The sequence below is a fragment of the Dendrobates tinctorius genome, unplaced genomic scaffold, assembly GCF_039654945.1.
Source record: "Dendrobates tinctorius isolate UK_male_01 unplaced genomic scaffold, ASM3965494v1 ptg000007l, whole genome shotgun sequence".
In the NCBI taxonomy this organism is placed as follows: domain Eukaryota; kingdom Metazoa; phylum Chordata; class Amphibia; order Anura; family Dendrobatidae; genus Dendrobates; species Dendrobates tinctorius.
In genome coordinates this window covers 53,386,953-53,399,333 of record NW_027361675.1, presented here as the reverse complement: position 1 = coordinate 53,399,333, position 12,381 = coordinate 53,386,953, and the positions used below count along the sequence as shown (strand labels likewise).

The following is a 12,381-nucleotide window of genomic DNA, read 5'->3' as shown; positions in this document are numbered from 1 at the left end:
TGAGGCTAGAGCTCCTTGCCGGCCAGTGCACTAGCCAGGGCAGATCTAGGTGACAAATAGGGATGAGGTATCCTGACGTCAGCAGGGGGAAGGACCTGCATAGGGTGTTAGGTGAGAACAGGGACAGGCTCAGGGTGGAGCTCAGAAGGTGACCGTCTCTGATTCCCTATTGTCGGAGCCTTCTGTTGTAAATTCCCTTGCTCGGAGTTCTGAGCCGAAGCTCCCTCTGGTGGTTACTGAGAGTAGTGGAACTGGCCAGGTTGATGGAAATTCCCCACCTGACAACGATAATTGGGAACCTGGGATTACTGGCTGGGAGCATATAATTGAGCTGGCTGCTCTTGGAGGTGGCTGGTGATTTTCTCCTTGTGCATTTGGAGTTCTTTTGTTCCCTGCCTGATCTGCATGGTTCAGTTAAGTGATTCTTATGCTAATCCTTTGCATCTAATCTGGTTGTGCCTTTTTTTTGGTTTCTGCTTTGTTGCTAGGGTTCAGCGTGCTCCCTGCTGGGGGCAGCTGTTATGAATGGGTCACCGAGGAGGAAAAAATAAACAACAAGCTAAGTCTCAGAAAACCAGAGAAGTTGGTAACTATGCAGATTGCAGATCCCTGAACTTAACCGCACAAGTAGCAGCAGTCGTGGAGTGTTCCTACGATGTTCCTAGACGCCTCGTCACAACCGGAGAGCTACATTAGCAGGAAAAGAGGAAAACTAACTGCCCCAGAGCAGACCCCAAAAGGAAGACAGCCCCCCACATGTATTGACGGTGAAACAAGATGAAATTACAAACAAAGGCAGGAAAATAGGCTGAGCAAACGATGGGGCCCGGCTAACTAAGGCTGGTTTCACATTTGCGCTTTTGTGCGCAGCGCATCGTGCGCACCCGTGCGCATGCGCACTGCGCACCTATGTTTAACATGACGTGCGCATGTTTTTGCGCACACTTGCGTTTTCGTGCGCATGCGTTTTTTTGTCTTTTGCGCCAGGTGCGCCAGACGCAACATGTTGGATTTTTTGGTGCGCCCTGTCTCGGCAAAAAAACGCATGCGCACGCTTGCGCACGGAATGCGCAAAAACAACACATTGAAGTCTATGGTAACGCATGCGTGCGCATGGTCTTGCGCACGGTTGCGTTTTTTTACGCATGCGTTTTTGAGTGAAACAAGTCTAGAATGTTCTCTAGACAATGGAAAAAACGTCACACTTAAAAACGCATGCGCATAAAAAACGCCAACGCATGCAAAAAACGCATGTAAAACGCAAACAACTCTGCGTTTTTTTTACACATCAGCGTGCGCATGACGTTAAAAAAACGCGCGTTTGTTTTGCGTTTTTCTTTGCGTTTTTTATGCGCCCGATGCGCTGCGCAAAAAAACGCTAATGTGAAACTAGCCTAAACAGGACTGGAAAGGAAAGACACTGTCTGCAATCTGCCAAAAAAAAACCTACAAAAATATTGTCCAACACTTCTGATAACAAAATTAACCCTGACGTCACTAGACTTCTACACCTATATCAGCACTCTGAAATATTCTGAGACAGAGCAAAGAGAGGCCAATCCAATAAGGGACAAAAAGCAGCTTGGCAAATACTGATACATAGGAGTGGAAATTCAGCATAGCCCCAGCAGGGGCAGGCTGACCACACAAGAAACTGAACTGACCAACAAGCGCAAGTGTGAACAATAGCAAAAAACAAACTTAACTTGAGAAGACTGGAAGAGAGCTGAAATCCAGGACCTGAGAAGCAGACTGAATCACCAGCACTAGGATAGGGCGTCGGCTGTCTTATATCCAGTCTGATACTCCAGAGATCCAATCGTTATCTTCCTCATCAGGTGGCAGATAACTACCACTTAAACCAACCTCACTACCTCCTGTCACCACCAGAGGGAGAACGGGAGGGGAACTCTCAACTGGTGGAGCCGAAAATGAGTTCATAACAGGCAGCGCTGGGCCCTGCTTCATATGTTACAGCTTGTTTTGTCCCCTGTTATGTTAGTATCTTTTTGCTTTGCTTCCAGTTTATACCAGAGTGCTGATCTAGCAGGGGTGAGGTCGTGTGGCCTCAGGGGTTTTTTGTATATCAGATGTGTTGGTCTTTTTTAGGGTTTTGTGCATGATTGCAGACAGTATCTTTTCTATCCTGTCCTGTCTAGACAGCTTGGGCCCCACAGTTTGCTCAGTGTGTTCTCTGCCTGTGTGTCTCATCTTGTCTCACCGACAATATATGTTTTGGGGCTGTCTATTCCTTTGGGGATCTGCTCCGGGGCAGTTTAGATTTCACCTTTCTGTCTTTAGGCTTAGTTAGTTCTCTGGCTGTGATGAAGCGTCTAGGGCATCGTAGGAACGCTGCACGGCTACTGCTAGTTGTGTTGGTAGGATCAAGGGTCTGCAATCCGCTTAGTTACCAACCTCTCTGGTCTTCTGGTGGCTTAGCCTGTTCCTGCCATCCTCCTTGGTGACCCATTCATAACAGAATCACGAGCCTAACCACAGACTCTAGGGTACTCAAAAGAAGGAAAGAATTGTAAAAAAAAAAAGTGTCAGAATTTTTTTATATATTTTTTTCTCTTTTTCTCTGGGGCTGTAGGAGGATTTTTTTTCTTTAATGGAGACTAAGCAATTGTCCGATCATGTTGAGCAGCTCGCTGCTGAAGTGCGGGGAATTTCTGCCTATCTTGCTCAATCATCTGCTGTAGAATCAAAGATCCCTACTCCTAATATGTTTTCGGGGGATTGGTCAAAATTTTTTAATTTCAAGAATAACTGTAAACTATTTCTTGCTTTGAAACCTAATTCATTGGGGAGCTCGGTGCAGCAGGTTAAAATTGTCATCTCCCTGCTGCACGGCGATCCCCAGGATTGGGCTTTTTCTCTGACACCTGGAGATCCTATTCTGGCTAATGTGGATGCATTTTTTCAGGCCCTGGGGTTGTTGTATGATGAACCTAATGCTATTGATCAAGCTGAGAAAACCTTATTGGCATTGAACCAGGGTCAGGATGCTGCGGAGTTATATTGCCAGAAGTTCCGAAAGTGGGCGATCCTTACTAAATGGAATGATGATGCCCTAGCAGCTCTCTTTCGGAAAGGTCTGGCAGAAACTGTAAAAGATGTTATGGTAGGATTTCCTGTCCCCTCTGGTCTTAACGACTCCATGTCATTAGCTATTCAAATTGATCAACGTTTACGTGAACGTAAAAGTACGCGAGAGGCGGTGCTGCCTTTTGAACAAACTTCTGAACCCATGCAACGTCAAGAGTTCAGAAGGCGTAATAAGTTATGCTTCTTTTGTGGGGACGCCTCTCATGTTATTTCTGTCTGCCCTAAACGAGAAAAATGTATTGCTCACGCATTTGCGCTGGGCAATGTACAGCCTAAGTTCAGTTGGCAGTTACCTTGATCTGCTCCTTGTCTACATTTTCTGCTAAGGCCTTTGTTGATTCAGGAGCAGGTTTGAATCTGATGGATCTTGACTTTGCCAAGCGTTGTGGTTTCCCCATGGTCCCCTGAGAACCCCTATTCCCTTGAGGGGGATTGATGCTACCCCTTTGGCGGAGAATAAACCCCAGTTTTGGACCCAGGTGGTAATGTGGGTCGTCCCGGTCCATGAAGAGAAGTGTAAATTTTTGGTGTTGCACAATTTACATGATACTATTGTACTGGGTTTTCCTTGGTTGTAAACCCATAATCCTATTTTGGATTGGAAATCTCTGTCTGTGGTGAGTTGGGGTTGTCAATGTGTTCTTAGTGACACTCCAGTTTTCTCCACCTCTCCCTAGTCTCAAGATGTTCCTGACTATTTGGCTGATTTTTCTGATGTGTTTAGTGAGAGTAAGTCCGCATCTTTGTCTCCTCATAGGAGTTATGACTGCGCAATTGAGTTAATGCCCGGTTGTAAATTTCCCAAGGGTCGGCTTTTCAACTTATCTGTACCTGAACATTATGCTATGCGATCTTATATCAAGGAATCATTGGAGAAGGGTTGTATCAGACCATCCTCTTCGCCTTTGGGTGCTGGTTTTTTCTTTGTGGCCAAAAAAGATGGCTCATTAAGGCCATGTATTGGCTATCGTTCCCTTAACAAAATCACTGTTAAATATCAGTTACCCGTTACCCCTGATTTCTCATTTATTTTCCAGAGTTAAAAGTGCCTGTTGGTTTACCAAACTTGACCTCAGGGGGGCGTGTAATCTTATTCGCATCAAGCACGGGGATGAATGGAAGACGGCATTTAATATTCCGGAGGGACATTTTGAGTACCTGGTGATGCCTTTTGGGCTCACTAATGCCGCTTCCGTCTTCCAATCTTTTATGAACGATATTTTCCGGGACCTTGTGGATAAGTTTTTGATCATTTATCTGGATGATATTTTGATTTTTTCCAGTGATTGGGATTCTCATGTGGAACATGTCCGGACTGTGTTCCGGATTTTGAGGGAAAATACTCTATTTGTGAAGGGATCGAAATGTCTTTTTGGTGTACAGAGGATTTCGTTTTTGGGATTCATTTTGTCCCCGTCTGCTATTGAAATGGACCCGGGCAAGGTACAGGCCATTTATGATTGGGTTCAGCCCACTTCTTTGAAGGCTCTTCAGAAGTTTTTGGATTTTGCTAATTTCTATTGTAAATTTATAAGTAATTTTTCTGGTTTTGTTAAACCTCTGACAGATTTGACCAAAAAGGGCGCTGATGTGGTGAATTGGTCTCCAGAGGCACTCTCGGCATTTCAGGAGCTTAAGCAGAGATTCACTTCTGCTCCGATTCTACGGCAACCCTATGTTTCACTCCCATTTCAGGTGGAGGTAGATGCTTCTGAGATTGGTGCAGGAGCCGTTTTGTCCCAAAAAGATCTGGTGACTTCTAAGATGAATCCCTGTACCTTCTTTTCTCGAAAATTTTCTCCATCTGAATATAACTATGACGTGGGGAATCGGGAATTATTGGCCATGAAGTGGGCATTTGAAGAGTGGAGACATTGGTTGGAGGGAGCTAGACATCAAGTTGTGGTCCTCACCGATCACAAGAATTTGATTAATCTTGAATCAGCCAAGCGCTTGAATCCTAGACAGGCTAGGTGGGCCTTGTTTTTCACGCATTTTAATTTTGTGGTCTCCTTTCTTCCGGGCACTAAGAATGTTAAGGCGGACGCCTTTTCTAGGAGTTTCTTTGCGGATTCTTTTGACATGACCGAGCCTACGACCATTCTATATGAGGGTGTAGTTCTTTCCGCCATCTCTCATGATTTGAGACATGCCCTGGAGGAATTTCAGGAGGATAAACCTGAACGATGCCCTATGGGAAAATTGTATGTCCCTGACCAGTGGAGGAAAAGAGTAATGTCTGAAATTCATTGCTCCGCGTTGGCTGATCATCCAGGTATCTTTGGTACCAGAGATTTGGTGTGTCAGTCTTTTTGGTGGCCTGACTTATCTCGTGATGTCAGGAATTTTGTGCAAGTATAGACTAACTTGGCAAACACACGTATAGATTCCAGTGAAAGTGATATTTAATAAAGTACAGTACATACAGCAAAGACTTTTCGGTCTCAGCGACCTTCATCAATGTACTATATGCTGTACTGGATGCAAAGACTCGGTTTCCGCCGTTAGTCTCACGTGCTAATGGCGGAAACCGCGTCTTTGCTGCCACTCACCCCGCATACCCGGGACTGACATATTACTCCTCATGCTCCTCATTATTCTTAATGGACACTTTGCCCTACCAATAAGTGCGCACAGTACAGCATATAGAACAATGATGAAGGTCGCTGAGACCGAAACGTCTTTGCTGTATGTACTGTACTTTATTAAATATTACTTTCACTGGAATCTATACGTGTGTGTGCCAAGTTAGTCTATACTAGTATACGGATTGGGATCCTACTTGTGCTCCACCTACTTTGGAGTTGTGCCAACGGTTCTATATATTTCAGGGATTTTGTGCAGTCATGTGAGACTTGTTCTTGGTCTAAGCCCTGTTCTCGTGCTAGTGGTTTGTTAATGCCCCTGCCGGTGCCCAGGAGGCCATGGACCCATATCTCAATGGATTTTATCTCTGATCTCCCTGTCTCTCAGAGAATGACTTATTTGGGTGATCTGTGATAGATTTTCTAAGATGGTCCATCTTGTACCACTCCCAAAGTTGCCATCTTCTTCTGAGTTGGTGCCCTTGTTTTTACAACAAGTGGTTCATTTGCACGGGATTCCTGAGAGCATTGTGTCGGACAGAGGGGTCCAGTTTGTTTCCAGATTTTGGAGAGCTTTTTGTTCCAAACTGGGAATTCAGTTGTCTTTCTCCTCTGCATTTCATCCTCAGACCAATGGGCAGACTGAGAGAACAAACCAGACGTTGGAGTCCTACTTGAGATGTTTCATATCTGCTGATCAGGATGATTGGGTCTCATTTTTGCCCTTGGCTGAATTCACGCTAAACAATAGGGCTAGCTCTGCCACTTTGATGTCTCTTTTCTTTTGTAACTTTGGATTTCATCCTCGATTTTCTTCAGGGCAGGTGGAAGCTTCTGTCTGCCCAGGTGGAGATTCTGTGGTAGAGAGAATGCAGCAGATTTGGGACCAAGCAGTGGATAAGTTGTCCCACTCTCAGGAAAAAGCCCAACAGTTTTCCAACCGGCATAGGATCATTGGTCCCCGGTTTAAAGTGGGTGATATGGTTTGGTTATCCTCAAAAAATATTCCCATGAAGGTTGCATCTCCAAAATTCAAGCCAAGGTTTATTGGACCTTATAAGATTTTGGAAATCCTTAACCCCGTTTCTTTCCGTTTGGCTCTTCCAGTTATGTTTAAGATTCATAACGTCTTTCATAAATCTTTGTTGAAAAGGTTTGTGGAGCCAATCGTTCCCATGGCAGTGCCCCCTGACCCTTTACTGATTAAGGGTAATTTGGAGTATGAGGTAGAGAAGATATTGGATTCTTGTCTGGCTAGACGGAGACTTCAGTACTTGGTCAAGTGGAAGGGTTATGGCCAGGAGGATAATTCTTGGGTCTCTGCAACTGGCATCAATGCCAAGAGATTGATTCGTGCCTTTCACCGGACCCATCCTGATCGGCCTGGTGGCGTGGATGAGGGTTCAATGACCCCTCCTCAAGGGGGGGTACTGTTGTGAATTCCCTTGCTCGGAGTTCTGAGCCGAAGCTCGCTCTGCTCCCTCTGGTGGTTACTGAGAGTAGTGGAGCTGGCCAGGTTGATGGAAGTTCCCCACTTGATGACGATAATTGGGAACCTGGGATTACTGGCTGGGAGAATATATTTGAGCTGGCTGCTCTTGGAGGTGGCTGGTGATTTCCTCCTTTTGCATTTGGATTTCTTTTGTTCCCTGCCTGATCTGCATGGTTCAGTTAACTGATTATTTTGCTAATTCTTTGCATCTAATCTGGTTTTGCCTTTTTTTTGCTTTCTGCTTTGTTGCTAGGGTTCAGCGTGCTCCCTGCTGGGGGCAGCGCTGGGCCCTGCTTCATATGTTACAGCTTGTTTTGCCCCCTGTTATGTTAGTATCTTTTTGCTTTGCTTCCAGTTTATACCAGAGTGCTGATCTAGCGAGGGTGAGGTCGTGTGACCTCAGGTTTTTTGTATATCAGAAGTGTTGGTGTTTTTTACGGTTTTTTGCATGATTGCAGACAGTATCTTTTTTGTTCTGTCCTGTCTAGACAGCTTGGGCCCCACCGTTTGCTCAGTCTGTTCTCTGCCTGTGTTTGTGTCTCATCTTGTCTCACCGACAATATATGTTTGGGGGCTGTCTATTCCTTTGGGGATCTGCTCCAGGGGAATTTAGATTTCACCTTTCTGTCTTTAGGCTTAGTTAGTTCTCCGGCTGTGACGAAGCATCTAGGGCATCGTAGGAACACTCCACGGCTACTGCTAGTTGTGTTGATAAGATCAGGGGTCTGCAGTCCGCTTAGTTGCAAACCTCTCTGGTCTTCTGGTGGCTTAGCCTGTTCCTGCCATCCTCCTCAGTGACCCATTCATAACAGCCTTCCTCTCTTCTGTTCCTTTGGGGATCTGCTCCAGGGCAATTTAGATTTCACCTTTCTGTCTTTAGGCTTAGTTAGTTCTCCGGCTGTGACGAAGCATCTAGGGCATCGTAGGAACGCTCCACGGCTACTGCTAGTTGTGTTGATAAGATCAGGGGTCTGCAGTCCGCTTAGTTGCAAACCTCTCTGGTCTTCTGGTGGCTTGCCTGTTCCTGCCATCCTCTTCAGTGACCCATTCATAACAGCCTTCCTCTCTCCTATTCCATCGGCGTTGTGTTGTTGTGCCGTTTGGTGATCGACCAACCGTTGGGTCATGTCACACTGGTCAGTCACTCTGTGACATTATCACCAACTATCTCATTTTTTCTGTTGAGCCATATCTCAAATGCAGGCCTTTGCCCAACTGATCCAGACCCTCACTGATGATCTTAGGGAGCTACGGGGTCAGGTGACGCAGCATCTTCAGCAGTTGACAGGGATCTGGGCCTTGGCTCAGATGTAGGCTCTACTGGAACCAAAAATCTCTCTCCCTGACCAGTTTTCGGGTGGGAGAGATAAGTTTGTGGTATTTAAGGAAGCCTGCAAGTTGTACTTCAGGCTCTACCCTCGTTCATCAGGGAGTGAGGAACAACGGGTGGGAATTATAGTCTCCCTTCTTAAGGTTGAGCCCCAATCCTGAGCCTTCTCCCTTCCGACCGATTCACCATCTTTGGGGTCGGTGGATGAGTGTTTTGCGGCATTGGCGCTGGTGTATGGGGATCCTGATGGCGTCTCCATGGCTGAGTCCCGTCTCCGTAAGATCAAGCAAGTGGGCGGGCCGGCCGGCTGAGGAGTACTGCTCAGAGTTCAGGAGGTGGGCCACTAACACGCGAGTAAATATGTTTTGCCAAAAATCTGGTGTAAAACTATTTGAAATTTCAGAAAATGTTTGCGCAACTTAAAGTCCAGGCCAGCTACACTAATTTTTTGAAAAGTGTTAGACACCCAGAAGGACATAATTTACACCACAAAAGTAGCATAAATCCCAACAGAAAAGTATGCCAGCCTTACCTGGCTTCCAATTCTGGCAGTGATGCACAGCAGGTGAAAGATGTACCAAATTTATTAACCACCTCATGATGTGGCCAATTTCCGTTTTTTTGCGTCTTTGCTTTTTCCTCCCAGAGCCATAACTATTTTATTTTTCTGTCCACATAGACATAAGAGGAATTGTTTTTTCATAGGATGAGTTGTACTTTTGTTTGATACTATTCATTTTATCACATAATGTATTGAAAAAATTGTGAAAAAAACACAATTCTGACATTGTTTTTTTGGGAATTGTTTTTACGATGAACATTTTGTGGTAAAAATGACCACGCAATATGATTCTGTTCATCAGTACTATTACAGCAATACAAAACATGCCTAATTTTTTTATTATTTTAGTGGTGAAAAAAAATCTGAAATTTGCAAACAAAATCTTTCGGGTTGTTTCTCCGTATTCCGAGACCCATAATGTTTTTATTTTTCAGTCAATGGAGCAATTTGTGGCTTATTTTTTGCTGCGTGAGATAAAGTTTCTATTGATACCATTTTGAGATAGGTGTGACATTTTGACCGCTTCTTACAACATGTTTTGTGGAATTGCAGGTAAATACAGTGTTTACCGATCCGGTTGATTATTTTTATATTTTATTGCTTCTAGGTCTTTTGGCTAAGATCAAGTGTAGGAATTATTTTTATATTTTGATAGATCAGACTAGTCTGAATGCGGCAATACCACATATGCATATATTTTAAATTTTTTACATATCTTTTTAATGGGTGAAAAGGTGTGTGATTTTAACTTGTAGGTTTTTTTGTTGTTTCTTTTAAACTTTTTTTTTATTTTTCACTGTTCTTATTAGTCCCCTTAGAGGACTTGAAGCTGCTATATTCTAGTAGCTTGTGCCACAACATTTGCTGCATATCGTGAAAATCACGGTCTCCTTTGAAGTCTGGTCATAGGCTAAGTTTCAAATGTGCTCTGTAGTGATAAACACATGGGTCTTCAGCAGACCTCCGGCTGTCATAGCAACCCATTTGTGACCCACGATCACTTCACAGGTGCACAAATTGGCACACAGAATTATATGTTTGTTAAATGTCACTGTCAGAGTTTGACAGCAGCATTTAACAGGGTAACAACAAAGTTAGAGGCAAGTTCCGACTGTAATACACAGCCATCACATGTCAAGTACGGGGCAGGCTCACCCTATGAGCCCGCTCCATACACCCACTTTTGACTTGTGCTGTACATGTACGGCATATGTCGCGAAGGGGTTAAATGCCTCTTAATTTGGCTTACTAAGACTGGTGTACAAAATGACAGTCATAATGAATCGTGGCCACAGTGTTACGTTTCTCAAATATTATGTATTGTCATGACTCAGGTCAGGGTTTGTTCTTTGTTATCTTCTCCAGGGCCTGGTCATGCTGGGGTTAACTTTCTCTGCCTCGCTTTGGGACCTGTTTGGCTATTTCAGTCTGCTGCTGTCAGCAGACAGCGTCATTTATAGTTCCTGCCCCGGCTTGAGCGACTGACCCCGTTATACCCTGATTCGTCCTCTGCCCGTTTACTGAGTTCCCTTGTCTGCCCTCTCCTGTTACCCTCATCTTGTGTCTGCTCCCCGTACTGTGACCCATTGGTATTTGACCCAACTTGTCCTCTGACCTGTTTTGACTGTCTCCTGTCTCTGGTATCTCAGCTCCCGACTGGCTCTAACTTCTCTGGCTTGTATCCGACCATGTGTTTTGCTGTTTCTTCTGGTACTGCGTTCTTTCTCCGTTGCTGACCTGGCTTGTCTGACTACTCTCCCGTCACCTAGTGGCGCCTGCGCTGCGGCACTGTGGTGTTTCGCTGGTAGGATAACCTCTTTCTTCCACCATCACCCCGGGTGGAGGTTGGGCGCTACTGCATGCAACAGGCATTACATGTATAGATTCAAATATAGGTGGAATCAACTAAAAGGCTGCTGCTTCTTTCCTGTTTCCAGTGCACCGCCCTATCCAAACTCAATGCTGAAGTGGCTTGCGTAGCAGTTCATGAGGACAAGTCATTTGTAGTTGGCACTGAGAGGGGAAAATTTTTCATAAACTCTACGAAAGAGTTGGTAACAGACTTCCAGCATTTCTGCGGTGAGTTCAACAAATACTTTTTATTTGCTTATAACTATGTAGTTCATTTATGATACAGATATATTGCTTGCTATTTAAATGTACAGTGGCATGTAAAAGTTTGGGCACCTCTAGTCAAAATTACTGTTATTGTGAACAGTTAAGCAAGTTGAAAATGAAATGATCTCTATAGGGATAAAGTTAAAGATTACACATTTCCTTTGTATTTTAGGAAAAAAAATATAATGTTATTTTTTACTTTTTAAAAATTACAAATATATGCCTATGCAAAAGTTTGGGCACCTTTAGAGACTTGTGTGCTCTGATAACTTTGACCAAGGTTTCAGACCGTAATTAGCCTATTAAGGTTATGGTTTGTTCACGATCATCTTTAGGAATGGCAGGTGATGCAAATTTGCCAACTTCATAAAAACCCAGCCTCCTCAAACCTGTTCCAAAACAGCAACCATGGGCTGCCTAGCACTCTGAAAATGAAAATGGTGGAGGCCTGCAAAGCAGGAGAAGGCTGTAAGAAGATAGCAAAGCATTTTCAAGGTGCCCTTTCCTTAGTAAGAAATGTAATTAAGAAATGGAAGTTTAGGCCTCTTTCACACATCAGGTTTTCTGCTTCAGGCGCAATCCGGCGCTTTTGACTAAAACCGGATCCGTCGAAATGCAATGCCGGATCCGGTTTCCCCCCCATTGACTTGCATTAGAGCCGGATCGAGCCGGATGGCCATGCGTTTCATCCGATTTTCGCCGGATCCGGCAATGTGACGCGATCCGGCGTCTGGAAAAAACGTCTGAAAAAGTCTGAAAAAATCCGGCGGCCGGATACGGTTTCTTTGGTCTGAGCATGCTCAGTAGCTCTGCCCACAGGACATATATAAAAGCAAGACAATGGGACCCTCAGCTACACCCAACATGCCACCCAAGCCAAGAACCAGGAGCAGGAGAAGGCAGCAGACATCTGCAGCAGCAGCACCATCAGCACCACCCCAAATGGAGCAGCATGCTGAACAACGGGAGGGGAGTCCAGCAGCAGATGAGAGACGGTAATTATCAAATCCCCCATTCCTCCAAACTAGGGCTATGGAATATCAAGATATTCATTGACCCTTTGTTTCTCTTTATTCAACAGCCGCCCAATAGATGCAGCAGCAGCAGCAATGGCAGCAGCAGAAACACCACCCACAGCCATGGAGTCTGGCCATGAGGAAGACAGCACATCTTCTGGGAGCCCTCC

The 12,381-nt window shown here is 44.8% G+C and overlaps 1 protein-coding gene across 9 annotated transcripts in view; it reads left to right on the top strand.

Moving 5' to 3' along the window:
• The window catches only part of GTF2IRD1 (GTF2I repeat domain containing 1), a 190,039-nt gene that overhangs the window by 104,981 nt on the left and 72,677 nt on the right, over positions 1 to 12,381 (top strand). For all 9 annotated transcript variants that reach the window (XM_073574760.1, XM_073574753.1, XM_073574772.1 and 6 more), the window contains one exon: positions 11,015 to 11,156. In XM_073574760.1, the coding sequence (XP_073430861.1) occupies positions 11,015 to 11,156 (142 nt within the window). The remainder of the gene's footprint in view (positions 1 to 11,014; positions 11,157 to 12,381) is intronic.